Source organism: Lagenorhynchus albirostris, chromosome 5, assembly GCF_949774975.1.
Source record: "Lagenorhynchus albirostris chromosome 5, mLagAlb1.1, whole genome shotgun sequence".
Taxonomy (NCBI): Eukaryota; Metazoa; Chordata; class Mammalia; order Artiodactyla; family Delphinidae; genus Lagenorhynchus; species Lagenorhynchus albirostris.
In genome coordinates this window covers 141,231,288-141,258,092 of record NC_083099.1, presented here as the reverse complement: position 1 = coordinate 141,258,092, position 26,805 = coordinate 141,231,288, and the positions used below count along the sequence as shown (strand labels likewise).

At 48.1% G+C, this 26,805-nt stretch overlaps 1 protein-coding gene across 1 annotated transcript in view; it reads right to left on the bottom strand.

Moving 5' to 3' along the window:
* The window catches only part of BACE2 (beta-secretase 2), an 86,924-nt gene extending 71,188 nt beyond the window's left edge, over positions 1 to 15,736 (bottom strand). Inside the window, exon 1 of the mRNA XM_060150952.1 lies at positions 15,437 to 15,736. Within this exon, the coding sequence (XP_060006935.1) occupies positions 15,437 to 15,736 (300 nt within the window). The remainder of the gene's footprint in view (positions 1 to 15,436) is intronic.
* Between the last annotated feature and the right edge of the window lie 11,069 nt (positions 15,737 to 26,805).

Sequence of the window (26,805 nt, the reverse complement as noted above, 5' to 3'; positions counted from 1 at the left end):
TAGCCCCTGCTCGCCTCAACTACAGAAAGCCCTCTTGCAGCAACGAAGACCCAACACAGCCAAAAAAAAAAAAAAAAAAAGACTAAACAAAATAAATTTTAAAAAATAGGGCTTCCCTGGCGGCGCAGTGGTTGAGAGTCCGCCTGCCGATGCAGGGGACGCGGGTTCATGCCCCGGTCCGGGAAGATCCCACATGCCGCGGAGCGGCTGGGCCCGTGAGCCATGGCCGCTGAACCTGCGCGTCCGGAGCCTGTGCTCCACAACGGGAGAGGCCACAACAGTGAGAGGCCTGAGTACTGCAAAAAAATAATAATAATAAAATAAAAAAATAAAATAAAATGTCACCTTAAAGGACATGTTTTAATTATATTTATTTTTTTTAATACTTATGAAGCAGCATGTTGCTGACGGCCACTTAGAGCTGCAATAAAAGCCAGCACATCTGGAACTGTGGCTTTCTGGGAAATAAAGGCATGTAACTCATCTTCAGAGGTCTTGTCTTTAAAAACAAACCAGACCAATGATGTGCTGAAGCCTGAAAACTACGGCAGCCTCTGTAAGAAGAGGAGTGTGTGCGGGAACAGAGGCTGTGCTCATATGGCTGCAGAACCTGCTCAATGCTGGAGACTTCTGCCCTGGACAATCTCGAGAGAGAGGCACCTGCATGCGCTGGATCCACTTTCTTAGATGCACACCGTCCTCTCTTTTCTCCACCTTGCCGTCCTCACTTGAAGCTTTTAAAGAGCATCCTCGTTTCTTTGCAGCTGCCTCACAGTCCATGGGACAGATGTGCCACGGTTCACACCCCCAGTCCCCTTCCCATGAGCATCTGGGTTGTTTCCAATCGTTTGGTATTACAAGTAAGACTCCAAAGAATAGCCTTGTGAATTACTTTTCATACTTTGGCCCAATGTAACTTTCGTGTAAATTCCTAGGAGTGGCTTTCCCAGCCAAAGGCTAAATGCATATGAATTTGCCCAGACATTTCTAAACTCCCCTCCATAGCCTCTGTAGGATGGGATAATATTTTAATAGAAATTTCTCTTGTCATACAAATGCCTTCAAACAAGCTCTGTAAATTGCTCTTCCCCCTGCTTTAATGAAATCTTGGCCAAAGCTATATTTTTCTAACAGCTTTGTGGCAATAAATTTATTTTTAGGTATTATAAGTCCCATCCTGTTTCACGTCAAAGCTTCTTTCTGGCATCCAATATAATGGGCCCGCCTGAGGCTCAGAGAGACAGAGGGCAAGGGGAGGTACGGTTGGATTTATTTCTATTTCCCCACCTCGATCACAATGATGCCCCAGATTTCTCCGGGACTGAAACAAGGGGGAGTGGAAAGGTAAGAGGCGGCAACTTTGTTATCTGACTTCATGGCTGGTAGATTCTGGATGTGGCTGATGTCTACATGCAGGGGGCTCCTTAGAACCACTGTCTCTTCCTTCCCATCCCCACCACGGATGGCTCCCACCTGCAGCTTCCTGCAGTGGGCAGAAACCACTGCTAGTCAGTTGGCCCTTACGACTCCCTCCTTAGTCTCTAGCACCTGACAGTCCAACCCAGGGGTCAGCCAACTTTTCCGTATAAAGCCAGATGGTCAGGATCTTAGACCTTGGCAAATGGTGTCTGTCTCATGCACTCAACTCCGTCACTGCAGCATGAAAGCAGCCCCAGATGACATGTGAACAAATCATATGGCTGTGTTCCAATAAAACCTTATTAAGGAGACCGGCAGATGTGGCCCACAGGCCTTAGCTGGCTGAGCTCTGGTCTATACCCCATACAAACTCCCCCTGGTGGTCCTCTCTGGTGGGGTTCCTTCTGTGGCGACCAAAGCCTAGACTGCTGTAACAGGGACACACCTTGATCACTGGAAATAAGCACCTTGTCCATAACAGCAACAAAGACGATAGTGACAAGATTTTTAGACGTGTTCTTCTCTTCTTTGGAGAGTTCAAGGAGAGGAAAAGAAGGACAAATTGCCCTAAACTATTTTTTAATTATTATTAAGCTATTATTTCCCCCCCAAAGATATGATGATGCATCATTTGGAATGCTTTTGGCTGCAAGTAAACAGAAAACTATAGGTTTAGAGCAGCCCAAACAAGTACGGGTTTATTTTTCTCCATATCAAGAAGTCTCTTGAGAAAGTTGGTATTAGATAAACATCTCAGGGAAAGTCAGTGTCAGATCTCTGCTGTTCCCCCTGACCTATTGTTCAAGGTCAGAAGTTGGTTGCCCCTGTGGAAGGCGTTGCATTTGCATCAAACACAGGAAGGAGGAGAAATTATAATCCCAGCCACACCTGCCACTTTTATCAGGAAAACATACACTTTCCCTGAAATCCCTCAGGAGACCCCATTTAGATCCCATTGTCCACAGCTGTGTCCTTAGTCACAAAGGATGCTCCAGTGAACAGGTTCAGGCTGGAGAGAAGAGACTGGGGAAAGTGTTTTAGTTTGATCACTCAACTGAAAATATATGTCACAGGTCATGTAACAGAATCATTACCATTGCCATGTTTCAAAAACTAGACATGGACACACATAATGAGAACATACTCCATACCCTGTGTACACACAGCCTTGAACTTCCAATCAGCCTTGTCATGTTTCTCTTTTAAATACAAAAAGACAGCCACAATCACCATTGTTTGAGAAAAGCCTCTAGGTGAGACACAGAGACCATGACAAACACCCTGAGGAAAGGAATTCAGAATATAAGGCAGGAAGCTGAAAGAAAACTTCAAAAAAAAAATCATAATTTTCTCAGAGTAATAGAAGGTATGCAACTTTGAAACAAGAATAAGGCACAATCAAAAGAGAAACATTCAGAAGTGTTCTTGAAAATTGGAATTAAGATAGCAGAAATGAATATGGAAAGTAGAACCAAAAGACGAAGAGATGGGAAATAGGAGAGACCACACAGGATGGCCCCAGCATCTGGATCACAGGAGGTCCAAAGGAGAGAACAGTTACTAAAAAATTTCTCAGAACTGAATGTCTTGAAATTTGAGACTGAAAAGACTCACCAAGCATCCAGCGTAAAAAAAAAAAAAAGACATCATCATGAAGTTTCAGAATACCAGGTCTAATAATAACATATTTACAATATCTCATGTATAGTTCATATACAGTTCATAGACAAAAATCAGAAATCACAATGGCACTGGGCTTATTAACAGCATCAAGGCAGATGACAATGTAAAAATAGCTTCAAGACTGAGGGTACTCTACATAGAAAATCCTAAAGTCTCCACCAAGAAACTATTAGAACTAATAAATGAATTCATCAAAGTTGCAGTATACAAGATTAATATTCGGTTATCTGTTGCTTTTCTATATAGTAATAATGAACTATCAGAAAGAGAAAGTTTTAAAATCACATCAAAAAGAATAAAATACCTAGGAACAAACTTAACCTTACCTTCAGACTTAGTACTCTGAAAACTATAAATATTGATGAAAGAAACTGAAGACGATACTAAGAAATGTAAAAATATCTTGTGCTCTTGGAGTGGAAGAATTAATATTGTTAAAATGGCCCTACTACCCAAAGCAATCTACAGATTTAATGCAATCCCCATCAAAACACCCATGGCATTTTTCACAGAACTAGGACAAATAATCCTAAAATTCATATGGAACCAGAAAAGACCCTGAACTGCCAAAGCAATCCTGAGAAAGAAGAACAAAGCTGGAGGTATCACCCTCCCAGACTTCAGACTATACTACAAAGCTACAGGAATAAAAACAGCATGGTACTGACACAAAAACAGACACATAGATCAATGGAACAGAATAGAGAGCCAGAAATAAACCCACACACCTATGGTCAATTAATCTATAACAAAGGAGGCAAGAAAATACAATGGAGAAAAGATAGCCTCTTTAACAAGTGGTGTTGGGAAAACTGGACAGCTACATGTAAAACAATGAAATTAGAACATTTTCTCCTACCATATACAAAAATAAAGTCAAAATCGTTTAAAGACTTAAATGTAAGACCTAAAACCATAAAACTCCTAGAAGAGAACACGGGCAAAACACTCTTTGACATAAATCGTAGCAATATTTTTTTGGCTCTGTTTCCTAAGGCAAAAATGTAAACAAATGGGGCCTAATTAAACTTAAAAGCTTTTGCACAGCAAAGGAAACCACTGAGAAAATGAAAAGTCAACCCTTGGAATGGGAGAAAATGTTTGCAAATGATATGACTGACAATGGATAATATCCAAAATATATAAACAGCTCATACAACACAATATGAAAAAAACCAACCCAACCAAAAAATTGGAAGAAGACTTGAATAGAAATTTTTCCATAGAAGTGATGTAGATGGCCAATAGGCACAGGAAAAGATGCTCAACATCATTAATCATCAGAGGAACACAAATCAAAACCACAATGAGATATCAACTCATACCTGCTAGAATAGCCATTATCAAAAAGTCTACAAATAACAAACACCGGTGAGGATGAGGAGAAAAGGAAACCCTCCTGCACTGTTGGTGGAAATGTAAATTGGTGAAGTCACTATGGAAAACAGTATGGAGGTTCCGCAGAAAACTAAAAATAGAATTGTCATATCATCCAGCCATTCCACTCCTGAGTATATAGCCAAAGAATAAGAAAACACATGCACCCCAATGTTCATAGCAGCCCTATTTACAATAGCCAAGATATGGAAGCAAGCCAACTGTCCATCAATAGTAATGGATAAAGAAGATGTAGTAAGTGTATATACAGTTGGAGAGAGGAAAGGGGAAGGGGCAAGATCGGGCTAGGGGATTAAGAGATACAAACTACTATGAACAAAATAGATAAGCAACAGGATATATTGTACAGCACCGGGAATTATAGCCATTCTCTTGTAGTAACTTTTAACGGAGTGTAATCTATAAAAATACTGAATCACTATGCTGTACATCTGAAACTAATTCAGTATTGTAAATCAACTATACTTCAATAATAAAGAAAAACGTCTCTGAGGGATACATCAAGGTGCTGTTGGCCAGAGGAGCCGGGACTGCCCGGCTCCTGTGTCTCCACTCCCCCTTGGGTGGGGATCGGAGGTGGTGCTGACTGAAGGACCAGCAGGAAACGGGAAGAGGGCACCAGTGACCACTGGCTGTGCTGACCCCCAGGATCCCCCCACAGAGCTCTGGTGAAGCTGGGCTGGGGCATGAGCTCGGATTTGAGTTTCAGCAGGTCCCTGCCTCCCCAGAAGTCTGAACACAAAATACTGGGATTTCTCAGTTCTCCGGCCAGCCTCACGGTTCATAAACCCAGGACAACAAGGCGTGCGTTCAAAGACACAGAGATGAGCAGGCAAGTGAAGTACCTGCTCAGACGTGGAGAGGAAGGTGAGGACTCCGCCCCGACCACCAGCGCAGCCCGAACGGGCACTGCAGCATCTCCTATTTGGGTGAAGCAACCAGGGAGGTGGGGAAACGGAAGTCACCCACATCCTACAGGGTAAATGAGCGAAAACGTACACACGCTTCCTGATCAAAGGACAACAAAAAATCTCTTACATATTTTTGAAATTTGTGTCTACTGAAGAATCGACGTGCTGGAGACGCTAAGCAAACTATTAGGTAGTGAATTCTTACGCACACATGGGAGCGACGCGTGGGTGAACGTGGTTACGGATCAGATGACACGTCAGTGTCCCCGGATCAGGAACTTGGCAGTTTTGTGTCCTCTGCATCCCTGCTCTTATACATCACAAGGCGCCAGCCACTCAAAAGGTTTTGAAAATCCTTATGTTCAGAGCAGTCGATTTTCAAAGGAGGTTTTGTGGTTGTTTTTAACCTCAAACGAAATCTCTCTCTGCCCCCCAACCATGTTCTCCCAGTGCTTACACATCACATCCTCCTTTTCCAGAAAGAAGTTCAAAGTACACGCAAGCAATGAGAGGCTCGCTCCGGACTGACTCACAGAGGCTTTCGTGAGTTAGATTCTAGAACACTCCAGGAAGTTAGGATTTTAAAGCAGAGCTTTAAAACCGCTTTGTGACTCGTGGGCCCAAACGATGCTCTCAAATACATTCAGCGGTAGAGAGTAATCATTCTTTTATTCCTCAAATATTAGCCCAGCCTGGGCCAGCCATGGCTCCAGGCAGGAGGGATGCCGTGGCCGCCGTACATTGCGCTGATGCCGATAATTCTGTGCCCCTGACCCTAAAGTCTCCTGGGACGCTGCCTGCCGGCTTCTCTCGCCAGCAGCTGCAGGACCACAAACCTGCCCCCGTTAGCCCTCACCCAGGACCAACCGGAGTGGATGATGAATGTCCAGCTCCTTTGCCCTTCAGCTGGGACAGCTGAGTCTAGGTGACATTCCCTCTCAGAGATCCCAGGGGACTGAGCCCACTGCCCACGCCTGCAACCTTTTCCTCACCCACACTTCCCCTCCCCTCACTGCCTCATCCCCTTCCAAGTGAACTGTCCAACTCACATGCTCATCTCAGTCTGTTTCTGGGGAAACCCAAACCAAGACACAAGTCTAAGTGGTCTCCTGCACCCCACCGCCCCTGGCACCCCGAGTTTAACTTTCCTTCCTTATTCAGAAACTCTCCCTGACAACCATACTTAACTCCCCTCCCCCAACTCCTCACACCCTGCACACACGTGACCTAGAAGCATGTAGCATAATGTTTTCATACTTTGCAAGGCCTTGGTTCTAATAACATCGAACCTCAAAGCACAGTTTTAAAGCAGATGAATAAGGAACTGCTCCAAAGGCCAGGCATGTCGGAGCGGCTCCCCGTGGCCCACGGTGCTGGTGCTGTCTGCCCTCCTGGTACAGGCTTTGCTGCCTGGCTTCATCCTGGAACACGGGTCCCCCTTTCTAAAGGGGTCTTTACCCACGCCCGTCACCAGGCTGTACGGTCTCTTGGTACCCATCAAAAATTCTGTTCACTTGCTTTACAATCTGTCTTCCCAACAAGCACGCAGGTTCTAGAAAAGCAAAGGCCATCTTCGTCTAGTTGACTGTTGCATCCCTGGGCTTAGGATAGGGCCTGGCATACAGCAGGTGCTTAATAAATACACAGAATGAAGGAATAAAGCATGCTCATCCTTTGAATCTAGTTCAAAATTCTTTCACCTCTTTAATCCCCAATCACTCGAGTTAGAAGTGCCTTACTGCATCTGGCAAGGAGAACCACGGCACTGGAACAAGACAGGATTGCAAAGATCCGGAGACCCACAGGTGTGAGCTTGCTGCCACTCCCCACTGGTGCCCACACAGATGCTTCTGACGGACAGCCTCCCTCCCTGCTCTGGGCAGGATTTCAGATCCCTGGTACTGCTGACATTTGGGAACAGGTAATCCTCTGTTGGGTGAGGGGCTGTGTCCTGTGCATTGTAGGATGTCAAGCAGCATCTCTGGCCTCCAGCCACCAGATGCCAGTGGTACCACCCAAACTGTGACACCAAGAACGTCTCCAGAGAGAGCCCAATGTAACCTGGAGAACACGATTTCCCTGGATCGGGAACCACTGAGTTAGACTTACTTGCTACCCCTAGGATAAAGCTCTATACCCACCCCCTCTTGAGAGGGCTAAAAGCCGAGAACCCAACACTCACATTTCCTTTTTGCTTTAGTGAAAATGACCACTGTCCCGCTAAAGACGGGAGGTGGCGAAACAAACGTAAGTGGAACCATCTGTAACAACTTCTAACCTGTACTCCATGAATGCCCTGCTGGTAGCACCCATCCACAAACAAATGGTTACGTGTCAGCAATAAGGTAACCACAGGATGGGGGAGGAAGCCCTGGAAACTCTGAGCGCAAGCAAACTTTCCAGCGCAGAACACGGGATGTCTGCTGAATCTAATCATTTAAAATATGGCTCTTGTACGTGTATGTCTTTTAAACTTTCCTTTTCCAAGTAATTCATTTTCATTGATTTACAATGGACTGATCGGGACAGACTGGAAATTTAAAAAGGACACAGTCAGCACAGAGACTTTGAACAGCACGGCCCTAGAGCTCTTGCTCTGGAGAATGCGCACTCCACCTTTCCAACCTGCCAAGTGCAAGGAAGCTTCCGGAACCCAGTCTGCTACAGGTAGAGATTTCCTAGATGGGCAGAGTTAACACTTAATCAGACAACAGCCTTTAGGAAGATGAAAGAACCCACCGATTCCGTTCAGGAAACCACCCAGCAGAGGAGACTGGCTTCTTCGTGGCCTCCCCTCCAAATAGTGTCCAAGGGATGGAGCCAGGCTTGCTGCTTAAGTGGCGAACGGACTTGAGAGACGTGATAAAATGCAGATTCTCAGGCCCCGGTGCAGGCTCTCTCGCCCTGTCAGTCTGGCCTGGGTCTTGGGAATCTGTATTTGTAACCAACCCTACAAGGTGTGCTTAGTCCTCCCTGCAGCCCCCTGGTTGGCGGAGCAAGGACTCCAGTTCTGCCCTTGGAGCCAGAAGCATCCAGCCTCCCCCCCCCCAGGGCCTGAACCAGATTCTGCATCTTAACAGACCCCCGGGGGACGCCCCTGCAGGCAGCTGCTGAAAATTAGGGCTATAGGAAGCTCTCCCCAACAAAACGGATTATAATCACTGAGTGTCAGAGCTTCTAGGAAGCGTCTCAGGTTACCCGGTGAAATCCCCTATTTACAGACGAGGAAACTGAGGCCCCGAAAGGCTGAAGAACTTGCTCGCCCACATCAATATCTGGCAAGCAGCCCATCTGGGATGAGCAGCAGAAACGCCTAATTCCCAAAGGCTGTGACAAACGCGCAGAACTGCCTGCTCCTTGGTGGCCTGTCTGATTGGGAAAAGCTAATGAATTTCCCCAGGAGGCAGCCCGATGTGTGGGGCTTGGAGTCCACACCCACGTTCACCAAGCAGCACCTTCCCTTCTGGCAATGTATCCTACCCTGAAAGGGGGTCAGACCTGATTATCCCGCCCTCCCTAGGCTACCTGGAAAACTTTCTGATTCCACGCTTTCCACCCTTTTTCCCCACAGTGCCCCGGGGCTGCCTTGTGGGTGGTCCTCTTGGGTTTCTGGCAGGGGGTTTGCAGGGCAGACAAACTGAAGTCGTTCTCAGCCCACTGCCAAGAAGTGCATTCATCCAGCAGGGGGCTGGGGAGGGCTGGAGGTGCGCAGGCTCCTTAGGAGGGCCGGGTGTAAACCCTCCTCCCCTGTGTCCTCAGTCTAGTGGGAAGTGGAGGGAGAGGTTTTCCACTGCCCTTTATGGCTCGTGGGCACGATGAAGCCGGCCCAGGGCATCACCCTCTACACCGCAGACAGTCCTCTTCATCTTTCTAAAATGGCAGGGCTGAGACCGTGTGCTTCTAGGTACTGGTGTATGCTGCGCCGTATAATAAAACTAGGAAACGTCCAACCTGAGACCTGTGCGGGGTAGCAAGCATTCACTCAGAAACAAACCTACACGTCTTGTTTCCTTCCTGTGGCGATGTCGGCTCTCCAAGAGTCTCTTCACCTCTTCGAGAATTCCAAGAGCAAAAAAGCAACTTTTTGATTGAGTAGCGATAGGCAAAAAAAGCAAATAGTCCAGGAGAGGATGAAGGGGGGCCACATGACAGCCAGTCCAACCAGGCATCACACACACATTCTCCACAGCCCGGGAAACTGGCCCAGAATATGGGACACACACCCTAACTCACACCATGCTCCTCAGTATCCATGCACGAGGCACAGAAGCCGAGGTGGGCCGTCCACCTGCCTCACAGGTGGGTTCTGTTTTCCAGGTGGTATCCATTGTCACTAACAAACAATGAGGTCCACTGTCGACATTCAGCCCGGGCTGGGCAAGGAGAACAGAGTGAGCGCAAAGGAGCAACCTGTGACAGATGGCAGGGGAGCCAAGTGTAAGCAGAAAGCCCATTGTTAGTCCTAAAAGGAGGCTCTTAGGCTCCAGGGAGAAGTGCCTTTCTCAGCATCAGACGGGACCCAACGCCCACCCCTGCTGCCCTCTGCCTGGGGCTGGGGCAAGAGTCCGCAGCCACCAACCCCATCCTCAGCCCAGGTGGACCCTGAATCCAGGCTTGACCTGTTCCATTCAGTGTCTGGAATATAAAATAAACCCCAGTGCGTGCTGTCCCACACCCCGAGGAAGGGAAAATGCCGCTTCTGAGTTCCTCTCCTCAGGCCTGACCCAGCCCACCGTGGAGGAGAAATCCCTCTCGCCATGGCTCACCTCGACCTTTCCCTTTTGGTTTTAGTTAGAACGGGGTCAGCGATCATTCTAGGAGGAAACAGGAAGCCCAGAGGAGGTCAAGCCACCTACCGACAACAAAGGAAGTCAGGCAGAAGAGTCTAGAAAATGCTGGAGATGCTTGAGGGGAAAAGGAGTGGATTTCATATCAAACAGATTCCATTGAAAAGGGGTGACAGATGCCTTACAAAGTCTTTAAAACATGAAACACAGCTTCCAACATGAGTATTTGTGAGTCATCCGTATTTAAATACCAGTGATCTGAGCTTGTCTAAGTGGGCTTTTCCCAGGTTATGCAATAATTACAGCAATTCTAGAATTAATGCAACACGACAAAAGACATTTAAAAAATTTAAGCGATTACTCTTTAGTGAGGAGACTGATACCGAAATACAGAAAATAACCCAAACCCTCCCCTCCCCTCCCCGCCCCCCTCCCCCTGCCCTGTTCCCAGCACAATATCTTGTCACAGACTCTGTGTCGACACAACACCAAAACCACCATGTGCTGCTGCCTTTGATGAAAATTATACTTGAATTCCAAATTAAAATTATCGGCAATTAAAAGATGGGGTAGAATGAAAGAAAAAAATCCACAGAATGATAAACTTAGAATGAACTTGTTATGGGTTGTGTCCCCCAAACCCCGCCAAAAAAAAGGGATGCTGAGGCCCTAAACCCCAGTTCCCGTCTTGATAGATGTATCAAGCCACGACGAGGTCAGAATGGATCACGACGGCCCTCATCGAAAGGCTGGTGTCCTCATAACAGGTGGCAAATTTGGACATAGAAACATGAGGTTGGGGGGAGAATGTTACAGGAAGACAGAGGAAGAGATGGGAGGGATGCAGCTACGAGCCAGGGAACACCAAGGACTGCCTGCAGCCACGAGGAGCTGGAAGCAGCAGGAAGGATCCTCCCTCAGAGCCTTCGGAGGGAGCGCAGACACACAGACACCTTGACTTTGGACTCCTGGCCTCCAGAACTCTGAGAGAGTATGTTTCTATTGTTTTAAGTCACCTAGTTTGTGGTCATTTATTACAGCAGCTGCAGGGAACTAAGAAGAACTTAAAAGATCTTCAACCAATGGGGAAAAGGAAGCACGGGGAGGTTGCCACCTGCCCCTCGTCAAGTATGTAATGCCACTAGGATCTGGGCCCCTGCAGCGGGTCCAGGACGCTTCCCACTACCTCCAAGTCATTCACAGATAAATAAAGATGGTTCTTTAAGAAAGAAAGTCACTGCAACTCAAACAGCAGCGTGCAGAGCGGTGAAGTGCTTAGACTGTGGACTGGGGCAGACCTGACGGATAAGCCCGCTCAGGCACTCATCAGTGTGACTTGGGCCAAATGACTTGGCCTCTCTGAGCCTCAGTTTCCCCATCTGAAAACCAAGTCAAATAACCGTACGTACTTCAGCAGGTACATGCTGTTGTGAAGAGAAAATGAAGTGATCCAGGCAAGACGCTTAGCATGGTGTCCAGAACCCAATAAGCCTGAAATCAAGGTTAGCCATTAATACACAGTTGTTAACCATTTCTCAGACTCTGTCTCTCCAAGTTGTTTGGAGCGGATTCCTTGGCCTGGCCTTTCACAGTCCTCCATAATAAAGCCTTTGATGTTGAATTACTGCTCCAAAGCTCAGGAAGGGCATCTTTCCCCCGAAAGGAGCTGGTGGGAACTGAGCTTTGACTTTCTGGCTCTTTCCATCCCAGTGGTCCATTCTTTCTTCATTGTCCTTAGTCGTTTACCGTCTCAATTTTTTCCATCAAATTTCTTCTTGCTGACCCTTTTTCAGCCTCCCCTGCAGTGAGCTTAATGTGATTTGAGGACACTGGGTGGCTTATTCTGAAAAGGACAAACTTTTAAATTGTATACGACAGACACATATCTTCAATCCAAAATCTCCCAGATAACTGGGTACTAAGAAGCAAGTAAGCCCACGTGCCATGATTAAAATGTGAGTCCCCCAAATAATTCGTTAGCTCTTCACATACATTCCAATGTTTAAATCCGAGACGCATTTTGCTGTTTTATCTCTATTAGTGGAGATGACAGAAAATCTTTCAACAGAAACCCCAAAAGACTTTTTGAAGCCATTACCAGGTATATAGCCTCAGACCTTCAGCTTCTTCAGTTGGATTTATTGTGTTAGCGTGGAAGTCTTTTTTAAAAAAAAATAATGGAAACTGCTGTAATTATAATCACTTTAGAACACCATTATTATTATTAATAAGACCAAATTACATGGTTCAAGCAGCTGTTGGTTCTCCACTGCTAGAGAGAAGTCCCAGAATGGTGTCAGAGCCTCGGCACTCATCTCCATGCCAACGTGAGGCTGCTCACACACGGCCCTCCGGGTGCATGACTGCGATGTCTTGAAGGGTGTCAGGCAGAATGAGGGACCCCTGTTCTTGATTAAAGCATTCAGGGAATGAGCACATTTCCAACAGTTGCCTTCCCCATGGGAGAGCAGGCATGGTGGAGCTCTGGTTCCTGTTGAATCTTCCCACATGGTCGCTCCTATGCACACCTGGATCCAATTATTCATGAAGCTGAGCCTTGAGCTTTGCCTGCAAGGAAGGGGACTCGATGGAGGGAATGGCAGGGACTGGGAGAGTCCAGTTTGTGTCACGTGTTAAGTTCCTAATACCTTGGGGTTGTACGGTTCAGGGATCTCTGGCTGAAAAGGGTGACAGGAGGCCAAAAACCAAAGAAAAGAAGTCGGAAGGGAGGAAGGGAAGGGACCAGGTATCTGCCAGGTCATTGAGAACTTGGGTTCTGGAGTCCAGCTGCCTGGGTTCAACTTCTGGTGCTTTCCTTTTTCCTTGTCCCGTTGCCCTGGGAAAGTCATTCAACCTCTCCAAGTCTCAGCTGTCCCATCCCCTGTATCAGGGTAAGAACTTGGAGCTGTTGTGAGGATTTCCTACAGTGGCACATTAGGCAGGCACACGGCACAGTGCTAGCCACGAGGGGAGCCCTCCACACTAGCTATGACTATTATTTAATTTTCAAAAAATTCTTGATTATTTACTGCTTGAATGTACAATTCCATTTTTCTCGCCACCTAAGCAAATTTTCTTTTAGGCTTCAGAGAATTAGCAGAGGACATATGCGTGACTCTCGGTGATGAACAGAGCAGGAAAAAACTTCCTTCAAGTTCAAAAGTCCCCCCATGGCTGCCCCCTCTTGCCTGCTGCAAATACCTGACTGGTGGTCGGAGATGTTTCAGGGGGAGGTAGGCAAGAAATGAATCCCGATGCAGTCGTCATTAACACCTAAGAGTTTACAGTAGGCATCTGGAAAGCGCACACGTGAATTCTTCTATAAAGCAGCTTATTACTAAATCAGGCCAAGAAGGAGGCACAGAATATTTCACTTCCCATCAAGTGTAAAAATTAAATCCGGATTGTTTAAAACAGCCCTCCCCGGAAACATGCGAATGTGTAACTGAGAACTAACCTTGAATGAGCTATTTCCTTGGCCAAGGTAAATATATCAGCATAAGATACTCAATACATTCTTGTTAATTCATTAAACTTCATTATTTTAGAGTAAAGGTCATTGGATTAATTAATAAAGACAAACTATTATTTAGAAAAGTTGTTTTGTTTGTTTGTTTGCAAGCCCAAGAGAAATATTTTCTCGTTCTTCTAGATGCTTTTTTTCCTTCCCCTCCTCTCTGGACCCAAACTGCCCAAATTTACTTTACTTTAGTTGAGAGAATTCCCTTCCACTTAAAACATCAAGGCACACATTTCCCAAGTGGTGAATGATTTAAGGCCTGTTCCAAAAGATTATCCTTGGGCCACAAAAAGAGGTTCACACTATCTCATGAAATCTTGGGAAAAGTGAAATGTACCAGGTTCTCACACCAGCGCGTGTTCTCACGTGGTGGCTTTTATCAGCTCCAACCTCTTGTCAAGTTAAGCTTCCTCAGCTGACTCTCCACACCCCCCCCCGCCCTCCCCCTGCTCTCCAGCCACCATCCACCCGAGGAGATGCCAAAGACAGCGCTTAGATGAAAGGCAACTAGAATCAAAGTTTTGAGCCGAAATACATTTTTGAAGGCTTTTCTTTTTTAAACTAATTAAACAAGTATAGAAGTTATTCAGTAGAGTTTCTTTTTTTAAAGAGATTAGCATGGCATGTCTTTCCTCTTAAGAAAGTCTTGAATAATTTAATTAGAATTACACCAAAGTCATGAGTATGTGCTATTTATGGGGGAATCATGGCTGAATTAAAACCCAAATGACAATGTTAAAAATAAAGTATCTTCAGACACCGTATTCGATGGATAAGAAAAACTTGACTTCAACTCACAGATTAGGTAGTTTCGAAGGAAGGAGGAGGGGGCCAAACCAACTCCTGGGATTTTGTTTTTCTTAAGATGACCGGGCCTGGGCACATTTGTTTCTTGCTACAAAAAGTGTTAATAATTGAAAATGAGGATAAGATCGCTGTTTGATTTTATTTCTATTTTGTCACTGGGAGACCTCTTGGTACCCGGAAGCCTGGCTCAGCGCATTTTTTTTTCCCCAGTCTCTTTACTGCATTTAACACGTTCCCCACACGTGTGTAGACTCTTTGATCGGCGCAGAGGGGCTAAGCAGCAGGGCCAGCCCAGAGGAAGCTGACCAGCCAACCCCGAGAGAGCAAAGTGGAGCCGGGGAAACGCTGCTCCCTCCGCGAGCAGCCAGCGAGCGAGTCTCCTTGGACAGGGTTGCTCTGAGCTGAGATAAAGCAAGAATCCCTTTGAAAGGGTACTGCGCCTTTGGAGGCCGTCCACGAGCCTCCTTAGCGATGAGACAGCGCGGGGGTAGGGGGCGGGAATATTAACGCTAAGTGATTCCCCCGGTAACAGCAACATCGCTCCCTGGGCCCACCGCAAGGTCTCCTCGCTGAAAAGACGTGTCGCTCGCCAGAAGGCAATCCCATTAGAGGGAAGTTACAGGTCTCTCGCCTCGCAGCCACACGGAGACGGAGAGCTTAATAAGTTCTGAAGCGCTTGCACACACCTCCGGCTGCGCCCGGGGCAGGACTGCCACCGCTCCGAGTCCCGAGTGCGCGCGCCCCGGCTCCCGGTCCGGAGCCCCTCTGCGTCCCCAAGATCTGCTCTCCAGGGACAGCTGCTGTTTTGGGGGCGACGCTAAGCTGCGTGGAGGCACAGCTGGGCGCCCCCAAGAGCCCCCCGGCTGCAGGGCGCCCGGTCCGAGCGGGCTGGCGAGCGCGCACCGACCTACCTTCTGCGGGGGCGTCCCGATCAGCATCTCCAGGTAGTAGCCGCGGCCAGAGTCCCCCTGCAGGTTATCCACCATGGCCAAGAAGTTGGCTGCACCCCCGGCGGGCTCCAGGGCGAGCGCCAGGCCGTCCGCGCGGGGCTCGGCGGGGGGTCCGGGCCCAGGGGTGGGCGCCGCCCCGCGGCTGCTGGCCGATGCCACCCGGAGAGGCAGCGTGAAGGGCGCGGGGGCCGCCGCCGGGGCCGCGCGCAGCAGCCACTGGACCAGCAGCGGCAGCAGCAGCGCCCGGGCCAGCGCGCCCATGCCCGCGGCGGGGCTCGGGGGGCGCGCCTGGCCGGGCCCGTCCCGTCCGGCGACAGCGGCTCAGCGACTCTGCGGCGCGCTGGGCTGCGGGGCAGGGCTGGGCGCGCAGCGGGGCCGGCGGCGGCGGCGGCGGACGGGAGGAGGACCGGGGAGGAGGCGCCGGAGCCGCTCCAGCCCGCGCCAAGTTAAGCAAGTTGGTCGCCGCTGCCCCCTCTGGCGGGCAGCGGCTGCCCCGCAAGGACCGGGCCCCTCCCCCCTCCCCGGCCAAGGTCAAAGCGAGGCGCGTGGTACGCCCGGGTCCACCCAGGCCTGCCCTGTTCACCCTCGCTTGTCTTGGGCCGCGCCTCTTCTCCGGGAAACTCGAGTCCCCAGTTTCCTCGGAACGCGCCCTGGCTGCCACGGCCAACGGATGTGACGAGACTCATCGGATACCAGGGGGGAAAGTTTCGGGAACCCTTAAAGGGGCAGCGAGGGCCTCAACTGGCTCCCTGGCCGCGCGCACCCGGCTGCCCCGCCGGTGTTCCCTGGCCCCCTGGTGGCGGGGACTTCCAGGGGTGACGTGGGGGTCAGAGGGAAGCGTAGGGAAACGCAGAAAAGCCGCGAGCATCTCTAGGAGTGAAAGAGTCTGCGCCTCCCCTCGCCAAGTACGTCCCTGCAGCCCTGCAGCCGCCCGCCCCCTGGGGTCCTGCTGCTTCTCGGGGCCTCTTCTGTGCCCACCCCCTCCAGCCCCGTTCCTGCCTATCCCCCGTCCCCACTTTGGGGGCCCCTGAGTGATTTTGAAGAGGTCTGAGTGGAGGCTGGGAGAGGCAAGGGTTGCGGGAACCCGGGGAGGACGCGAGAGCTTTGGAGACTTCTCTCTAGAAATCTGGGGGAGGTAGGGGGCTTGGCTGCTGTAGCTGCACCAGCCTCGGTTCTCCCTTTGCGCCCACCGTTTGAGCCGGGGAGGTGGCGTCCGCAGCTGGCTTTGAGCCTGGGCTTCTCCGCCCACTGCTCGACCGTAATGCAGATGCGATGCTGCCAGTAGCTGCTCCTTCACCTGCCCCAGGATTCCCTCAGTCCACCCAGCAAGTTACAGTCATCATCCAAAATCAGGGCTATTGAATTTACAGCTCTGCCTCCATTCCCCGCCCCCCCCCACCGCTTCCCGCTCCCCCCCCGGGCTCTCCGCGGATTATCTAATTAATACTTGTTTAGCCACAGACACCGAGACCCAGAAATGCGTTCAGTAATGCGAGCCACAAGGGTTTTTATTTTATTTTAGATACGAAACGCAGGGGAGACAATTCCATAAGCTAAAGTCCATCGATTTCTACGGAAACAAGAAGTAGAAAACTCTACCTCCTCCAGCTGAATTGCGTTGGCTGTTTTAAAAAAAAACAAGCCCATCTTCAAACAGCGGGGAGGTTGGAGGAAAGCTTCCCTCCTCCCTGTAGCTTCCAGTTACTTCTACTCAAGATTTGATTTTTATTGCTGTCTTCCCAATTTTAGAATCAGGTCTAGCTCTGCAAGGGACCCTTATGTCAGAGATCTTCAGCAGTATTGATTTTCAGATGGCTTTAACTATAAATCACATTTCCCCAAACTATATCCCAACTATAACGAATCCCCAGCCACACAGAGAAAGGCCTGGTTGGGTCCCGTGATATAACCTAAGTTGATATTCCCCATAAATCTGCATAGTTATCCCAGAACTATTACATTCATATATTCACATTTCAAATTCAAGGTTGTAGAAGAAGTGTAATTTTTTTCAAAAATGGTTATTTATACTCTTCAATGTCCAGTCTTGAGGGGTTTCCAAAGACATCCAGACAGTTCTCAGAAGACTGTAACCTTGTAAAAAGCCCGTGAAATTTATTAAGGACACTGACATATGGGCTACATGACATAGAAGTCGCAACATTAGAGACGTTAGCTCTAGTAATTAAGCAGCACAAGAGAAGTTTTTAAAAATCCAGTCTAATTAAGGTTGGTCCTTCAGGAAACTCCGGACTCCATCTAGTACGAGTATCCATGAGCTTTTCATTTTAAGGGGGCTAGTTTAGGTTTGTGAGTAAACAAGTGCAGTAGGTATAGTCACAGAGAAACTTGTGCAGTTTTAATGGAGGGCAGAGCTGCCGCGTCAGAAAATGATGCAGGCAGAAGGGACAGCATCTGATGACCGTACCCTTTGTGGTCTCTGTTTTTATGAATGGTCTTAGAGTTCTGGGTCCCTACTCAGAACTATGGTGTTGGCTGGATTTGGGGAACAATCATTTTACCTCCCAGGTGTTTTAACTGAAATCGTGTGTGGCAGTCTTCCCGTTGGCTGGCTTTGGGTTTCCTTTACAGCATCCTTGAAGGGCTTCTCCAAGAAAGAAGCCACTTTCCATGGTGCTGGTGACCCATGCAGTGGGGAGGGAGGAGGTGACCCCCTCACTCCTTGATAGCAGCCCCGCATCCTCTCCAGACTGGCCCATGCTCCCTCACCTCATCCATAGCCTCCCCTTCTCCCCCTCCCTCCCTCCAGCCTGAGCACCTCCATTTTCAGCCATACACTTCCTTGGTCCATTCAGGAAAACCAAAGCCCTACAGTGAGATGGGCCGTCCTTCCTTGCAAAGAGCAAACACCATCATCGTGTCCCTGGACAGCAGGAGGTGAGGAAGGGTCTCACCCCCCAGCCCAAGGAGCTCACCAGGGATTCCTTCCAGGAATACGAGGTGCACTTGGCCAGAAAGATTGTCATTGATGCGTATGTTGATGTTCCCTGGCTCTTAGGACTAGCTCTGAGTTCCTTTTATACCAGCAGTTCTCAGACTTTTTGGTCTCAGGCCCCCTTTACACTCTTAAAAATTGAGGACCCCAAAGAGCCTTTGTTTATGTGGATCATATCTACCAATAGTCAGCAAATGAGGAAATAGAACTGAGACATTTTAACAGTATGTAGTCATTCATGTAAAAATCATAATAACAAACCCATCACACCACAAGATCGATAACATTTTAATGAAAACTAACTTCTGAGAAAAGTTAGAAGTGACATTATTTTGCATTTTTGCAAATTCCTCTCTGCCTTAATAGGAGGCAGCTGGATTCTCATATCTGCTTCTATGGTACATTCAGTCTATTACGAAGTCTCTAGAAAATTCTACCAACAGGCAGGAGAGAATGAGCGTGAACAAGGAAATAAAAAGAGTTTTGAGCTAAAGGACCCCCTGAAGGGTCAGACCACACTTTGAGAACAGTTGTTTTGCACTAGCTTTCTATGGTTTCTATGTTTGCATCTTAAGTCCTTCTCAATATAAAGATTCCTTTGTACCAGGCACTGTGTCAACAACTGGGTGGAAAAGGCAAGATAAGAGCTGGTCCTTACGTTTGCGGACTAGATGGAGGGGCGCTTTCCTTTATCCTAGCGGCGCCCCCCCAGACTTAGCAGGAGGGGGACCCAGGCCACCTGCAGCCCAGAGGAAGCTTGTGGATTTATCTCTTCATTCCCCTGCGGCTTCATGTCCCACCTGCCCCCAGGCTCCTTCTCAGCAACTTATGAAAGTTGAAGTTAAAGGCTCCTCTTCTCTCGCTTTTTAAACCTGTCCTGATCCTGCCTCTCTGCAGCTACTGCTTCTGATGCCCCCCCACTGGAAATGCTGCCTGCACCCCTCGTCCCAACTTCTTCCCCTCCCCCACTCACTCCTCACCTCCCACTCTGCGCCCACACATTGACAGGCTGTGTCCCTGTGGACAGTTCTCCATCCTTGTCCCTACCCACCCCCTTGACAGCATTGCACACTGGGCTCTTCATCCACGCCTGGCATTTTCAAGCCTGACTCTTCAGTAGGATCACTGGGGATCCTGCCTGCGCCTTGAGGCAGAGCTCCAGAATTGCTAGTTTTCAAAGCTTCCAGGAGGATCTGGAATCTGAGCCTGGAAGAAATGAGATAAAACGTCAGATGGAAGAGGCTCAGTGCCCCCATAATCCTGAAATTTCAGTATGCATCCCTGAGGTCTTTCAAATTCAAAAAAACGATTCCTTGCTGTGTTGACTGAAAAGACCTAGAAAACGTGAGCATCCCCAGTGCCTGAATTAGGGTTTCTAAATATCATTTCCCTCTATACCAGGCCTCCTTGGAGAAGGCTGACTCCAGGCTTGGAACAGAAACCCAACAAGATGACCCTGGGACATTCTGTCATACCAGAAAGTAAGGATGTTATCAAAGATTCCTGAGGTCCTATCAGGAGCTGGGGCAGAGCTGCAACAATTGAAACATCATTAAAAGTAGTAATTGCAATGGCTCAGAACACTTCAATTATGTTGAAACTTATTCGTTCATAATGTTCTTTTAAAAAGTCCATTGTTTATCTTTGAAGAATGCTGAGGAACCCAATTCATTGTTTTTAAAAACTGGCAGAGAAAGGAAAAGAATCGAGCATTTATTATTTTGACTTTCTTGTATAAACCATGCCTCAGTGGAACCAAATAACTGATGAAGGGAAATTCCTCTTTATAGAAGTATTGCAGCTAATAAGTGAAGGAATGATTGAATTAGACTGTTGTCATTTTGCAGCCCCTAAAGAATTAATGGATCTGGGCACTGAGCACACACAGCTGATAACAGCACACAGCATTCTGTGCTTCCTGATGGAAGGCCACCATGCTGCCTGTGAAATGTTCTGGTCAAAAAATCAAACCTGAATCTGATTAAGCCTCTAGACCACAGGTTGGCAAACCGTATCCTGGGAGACAGATCTGGCCTGCTGCCTGTTTTGGTTAATAAGGCTTTGTTGGAACACAGCCACACCTATTTGCTGAAGTAGTTGCAACAGAGACTGTATGGCCCTTAAAACCTAAAATATGTACTGCCTAACCCTTTATAGACAAAGTCTGCCAACCCTGCTCTAGATCACAAGGGTCCCAAGACCCTTATCAATCAACTGCGATTTAGGGACTTTATTTAGATCCCGATTTGAACATATTGAAAAAGTTACTTATGAGACAGAGACATTTGAGCACTAGTTGGATGATGTTGTGGAATTATTAACACTTTAGATGTAATAATGGCATTGAGTGTGTGTGTGTGTGGAGTTCTCATCTAGTGGGGGCATATACTGCAGTGTTTACGAATGAAATGAGGTTTGTTTCAAAATAATATGGGTTGGTGGGGAAAGTACCAGGCAGGGTTCTCAGTGAAACAGATAATCCTAATAACTAACCCTATCCACAGGCATCATTATTATTCCCATTTTACAGGTGACAACCGAGGCACAGATTCAAAATCTGAGTTCTGATTTCAGATCCTGTGCTCTTCGTCACGGGGCTTGGGCCACCCCTTTGATGTGGATTTTCTGAAGATCACAGGACGGTCGAGCTGGGAAGGACCTCCAGAGGAACACCTGCCGGGGAGAGCCTACCAACAGCGTCCACGGATCCACATCGCTCCTTTAAAAGACACACGTTGAGTGCCCCTCTGTGTCAGATGCCACATTACAGCCAGAGCCACATGGACCAATAAGACCAGACAGCCCCTTCCATCAGAGACCACAGACAGACTGTAAATATACTTCTTTTTTGGAGACACCACTCCAGCTTCTGAGTGGAGGAGAGTTGAGGGCGGTGAGCCTGGAGATGAGACCAATTTGGAGGTCACAGCAGGAGTCCGTGAGGATGATGGCGACGGGCACTGAAAAGGAGAGTTTAGCGTTTCATGTTGAGAAGTTAAATCTGCACAACATAGGGTAGAAGGGTGATAGGGCTCACATTAGCACACAGCATACAGACATCTGTGTTATCATGGCTTCTGTGTGCTCATGGCTGGTGCCCGTCCACTTTCAGAGCTGAGCCACAAATCCCATCTCACCTTGATCCTCAAACAGTGGGAGGCGGGGGTGGCAGATGTCCCTGTTTATGAGGGGACGCTGAGGGACAGGAGCAATGAGCTCCCACCACATCCTGGACGCTCTTAGCTCTACTCACATCCTCTGACTTATTCTCCGAGGTGGGCATCCTGTGCTCAGGCCGTGGAGATGGGCACCCAGGCAGGGTCGAAGGTCAGCCTGAGATCACGGCCAGTAACTAGCCAACCTGATATGAATCCGGTCCATAAACTGCCCAAGCCTATGTTCTTTTTCCTAAACCACGTTGCCGCCTTTATTTTTTTAAAATTTTATTGACATATAATTGATTTACAACCTTGTGTTAATTTCTGCTGTATGTACAGCAAAGTGATTCAGTTATACATATATATACATGTTTTAAAAATATTCTTTTCCATGATGGTTTATCACAGGATATTGAATATAGTTCCCTGTGCTCTACAGTAGGCCCTTGTTGTTTATCCATTCTACACATAATAGTTTGCATCTTCTAATCCCAAACTCCCAATCCTTCCCTCCCCCTCCCCTTCCCCCTCCCCCTTGGTGACCACAAGTCTGTTCTCTTTGTCTGTGAGCCTGTTTCTGTTTTGTAGATATGCTCATTTGTGTCATAGTTTAGATTCCACATATAAGTGATATCATACGGTATTTGTTTTTCTCTTTCTGACTTACTTCGCTTGGTAGGATAATCTCTAGGTCCATCCGTGTTGCGAAAATGTCGTTATTTTATACATTGTCTTCTTAAAATGACTCATCAGGCAGATCTTGGGACACAGGGAAGTAAGGGCTCACTTCCGACTTCCTTATACCAACCTTCCCTTCCCTTGTGCATTTAAAACAGGTCATGACTTTACAGAAAGCCATGTACACTTTCAGGAACACATCACTTGGATAAATAAGGCCCATCAGTATTATATTACATCAGCTGGGTTCCACCTAGGCAAGGCTCTACCTAGAAAGGTAGGCTGCCAAACTCGTGGATGTTTCCAAATGTTTGTCCACCGCCAGCCCTGCTCTTTGAATGAGTGCGGAGGTAACAGCCAAAGGAAGGCCCAAAGACTGCGAGCCCAGAGACCTGGGATCGACTTCTGCCACAGACCACTGGAACATCCTCAGACAACTTTCTTCTGCTCTCTCAGCCTTGGTTTCTAAGGAAACACCCTCCTCCAGGGGTGTGTTGTCATCGAATCAGCATGGATGGCGCCCCCTGGAGTTGTGTATCGGCATGGTTTTGCTTGCTTTATTAGGCTTCCATGATTCTCTTTGTTCACACTGTAACTGCTGCAAAGCCAGGATGCAGATGCTAGTCACCTGAGAAAGCATGCATTTGGTTATGATTCCTGTGCCATGGGTGGAGACCACTGTCCTTGGCGTTTCAGTTGCCAAACCGCTTAAGGATCATTTGAGAAAGGTGTATGAGTCATGGGATTGTCTGAAACTTTCTGTTGTTAACGTCCAGAAAGCCCAGCATAAATGCTTGCAAAGAGGTGTCAGGGGCTGGGGGATTCCTGGGGACCACAGTAGGAAACCCCTGTGGTGGCAGGATAATGGTCCCCTAAAGATGTCCATGTCCTTGTCCCTGGAACCTGTGAATAAGTTACCTTGTATGACAGAAGGGACCTTGAAAACCTGATTAAATTAAGGCCCTTGAGCTTGGGCGAACAGCCTGGATTGTCCCAATTTCCCAGCTGTGGTCAGAGGGAGCCATGATTACAGAAGAACTGTCAGAAAGATGCAATGTTGCTAGCTTTGAAGAGGGAGGGGGGGGCCACAAGCCAAGGAATTCAGGTGACCTGAGAAAGTTGTAGAGGCAAAGGAAATATTCTCCTTCAGAGGCACCAGAAAGGAAAGCAGCCCTGTTGGCACTTTGATTTTAGTCCAGCAAGATCCAAGTCAGACTCTGACCTTTAGAAGTTTAAGATAATAATAATTCATGCTGTTTTTAAGCCACCAAGTTGGTGGTCATTTGTTACAGCAGCAGTAGGAAACTAACACACCACTCTTAGGAAACTGTATCCCTTCATACTTTAATAGCACAGAGACTGATGTTGTAGGGAAAAACACAGACATTGATGACTGTGAGTCCCAAAAGGATTCAGGAGAGCTGGCTGGAGTATGAAAAATTTTAAGAATCACTTACCAGCTTATTTCACCTATATTTTATGTTTATATAGCAATACCTAAATTGGGCCGAAAACCTCTTTTCTAGGCATTAAACAAAATACCTAAGTGCTAAGAAAGTATTGTATGATGATTTAACGGTAACATTTTTTTTTTCTCAGTGGTGCATGAATAAGTGGTTCTTTCCGCTGAGGTGTGTATCTTACCACGATTAGAGTTGGTGAAATTGACAACACTTGTGGAAGTCTTTGCTACACGGTAGACACTCAAGAAATGCTGTACCTTTCCAGAAAATACTGTCTTAGATTTTAAGACTCTGTGCCCGTGGCTGTGTATATCTGGGATTTGGGGGAGTGTCCATCTTCACTGTCATCCTTCCTGTCACTCGGCTCTAGGGTGTGGTCGGGATGCCCTCCCTCCCCCTCTGCAACTTCGCTGCTCTTTGCCATTGCACTAGGAACGGTTTCCATTTCTCATTCAAGAGACTGGGACTCACTTGGTTATGACGGCACAGGTGAGAGGGTGGAATCTTCGCCGCATTCAGCGAAGCTCTGGAGTTCAGAGCTCCTTCAAGTTCGGTGATTTTTACATCATCGTAATTAATGAATATTCGTGCCAATGCAGGCAGAGTCCTCGAATGGTGAACTCAGAAGTGCGTTGCCGGCCACAGACCAACTCATTCTCTGCACAAACGTCTTCTTTAATGTGCTGTTTTTACTTCCGTCACCGTCTGAAATCGCTTCCCTTTCCTGGTAGAAGTCTGGAGGAAGACAAATTCAAGCTAGCGCATGCAAAAGCATCTGTTTCGACAGGGGCCATTTAGAGAATGGGACTGTCTTTTATGTGGATTTATGAGTTTGTGGGAGGAAAAAAGTAAAAGCATGAAAAAGGGAGGGAGTGAAGGGGAAAGAATAAGGAAGAAAGGGCAGGAGAAAATGTGAGTCAGACTGCAGTGGGTGTGGGGAACGGCTGGGAAACAGCATCATCTCCCCCTCCCCCTCCCAGCAGATTCCCGTGCCCAGTGCAGTTTCAGAGCCCCTGGCTCGTCCAGTTTAAATCAGATCAGCTTCACCTCGCACAGGAGAAAAAAGCAACATGGGCCCCAGAAAACACCCTCTCTCTCAAGCTCAGGGCATAGGATGCCCTCCCTACTGCCCTCCCCCGCAAGCTCAGGGTGCAGGAGCCCATGTGAGACATCGGGGTGGGGCTGGAGGAGTGAAGGCAAAGGACCCCAAGAGGCAGATAATCAGAAAGGCCCTGGTGTCCAAAAAGCAGCTAACCCTGGCACTTGACCTCAGATCGCCCCCATGGGTGACCTACTGTGTGATGTGGGACAACTGGTCTGGCAAGGTCCTAGCAGACAGTGGAGACCAAGAGGGCAGTGCTGCATTTCCTTGTAGGATGCCATTGTCAAAGGTGGGAGCAGGGCTCCAGGCAGCAGTGGAATGCCCAAGCGTGCCCGGCCCCTGCCCTGAGCTCCTGGGCCCTTGTCTTGATACTGCAGAGACACCAATAAAATCCCACCAGCAGAAACGCTGGAAATGGGGTGGGCAAACCCAGAGCAGTTACGGGAGAACTCATTAAAGATCTCAGAAATTCCACCAGAGCGTCACATATAGGGTGACTGTCCAGCTGTGGCCTGCAGCTAGGCACTGCCCATCCCCCAACCCCGGCTCAAAATAGCACCACCCCCAGCACCCTGGTTCTTAGGTCTGGGCACCTGCACCCACCCTGCCCCTGCTCCATCCCCAAGAGGAAGCACATCAGCTGACACCCGGCCCCCATCCCATTCTCTCCTCTCCCAAGGACTCCCACTAAACTGGCTACAGAGAGAACCTGCGCTACTACCTAGACTCATCAGTCTTAGCTTTTACTTCCCAATACGTGCAGACAGTGAGAAGTTCCCAGACACTCCAGGAGAACCAGCGGCTGAAGGGGAGCCACTGGTCGGAGGGGGCAGTGGAGAACTTAACACAGAATTCTAAGACTTTGCTCCTGAGGGAAATTTCAGGAGCTATTCTAAGAAGGAAATAAGAGATTTTACTGTTAAAAAAAAAATGCGAGTGGAGCTCAAAAAAGAATTCTTGGAGATAAAAACATAATTTTTGAGAATAAAAGAAAAACTCATAGAGGCAGTGCATGGCAAAAGGGACAGAGCTGAAATCTGAAGTGTAAATGAGCGGCTCAGTGTAGGTCAGGGAATGGTTGGCAGCCCCAGAGTAAAGAGATGAAGAGGTGGGGACCACGAAAGGATAGATTTATGGGGAAGGGGATCTAGGGGACGTTTACTTTCATGTCACAAGTTTCAGGAAGGTAGAACTGAAATGACGGAGGAGAAGCAAAGACCAAAGATACAAACATTCCTTGAGCTAAAGACATCAGGTCAAAAATCCTCACCAAATACTGGGTGCAATTACTGAAAAGGACACTCAGGAATTTCAATGATAAAGAGGAAATTGTTTCAACGGTCTGGCTGGCAGGGGAGTGTTTCCAGAAGCCTGAATGGCGGCAGAACAACCAATCCGAGGTGAACGGGGCTGGTCCCAGTGTGAGCAGCTTTTGGAGGGAAAGAGCTCTCTGCCCCAGGCCTCTCTGTCTTGTCACTAACCTTAAACTAGGCACCCCCATACTCTACTCATCTTAGACTGAAGCGCACTTTTCAAACCTTTTGCTCACGCAATACTTTGCCTAACTTTTGGTCTTTGTTTTTGTTTTTTTGTTTTTTTTTTAGCGGTACGCGGGCCTCTCACTATTGTGGCCTCTCCCGTTGCGGAGCACAGGCTCTGGATGCGCAGGCTCAGCGGCCACGGCTCACGGGCGCAGCCGCTCCGCGGCACGTGGGATCTTCCCGGACCGGGGCACGAACCCGTGTCCCCTGCATCGGCAGGCGGACTCTCAACCACTGCACCACCAGAGAAGCCCTACTTTGCCTAACTTTTGGATTCTTTCTGTAGATCAGAGAAGTAGAAATGAAGACTAAGTAATTAACAGATGGCCAGATCTCTTCCCTAGCTTCCCCTTCAGTAGTCTCACGAACACACTGTAGGAACAATGTAGCATCTAAAGAAAGACCACAAGGAGTCAACAAGCCTGCACGCAG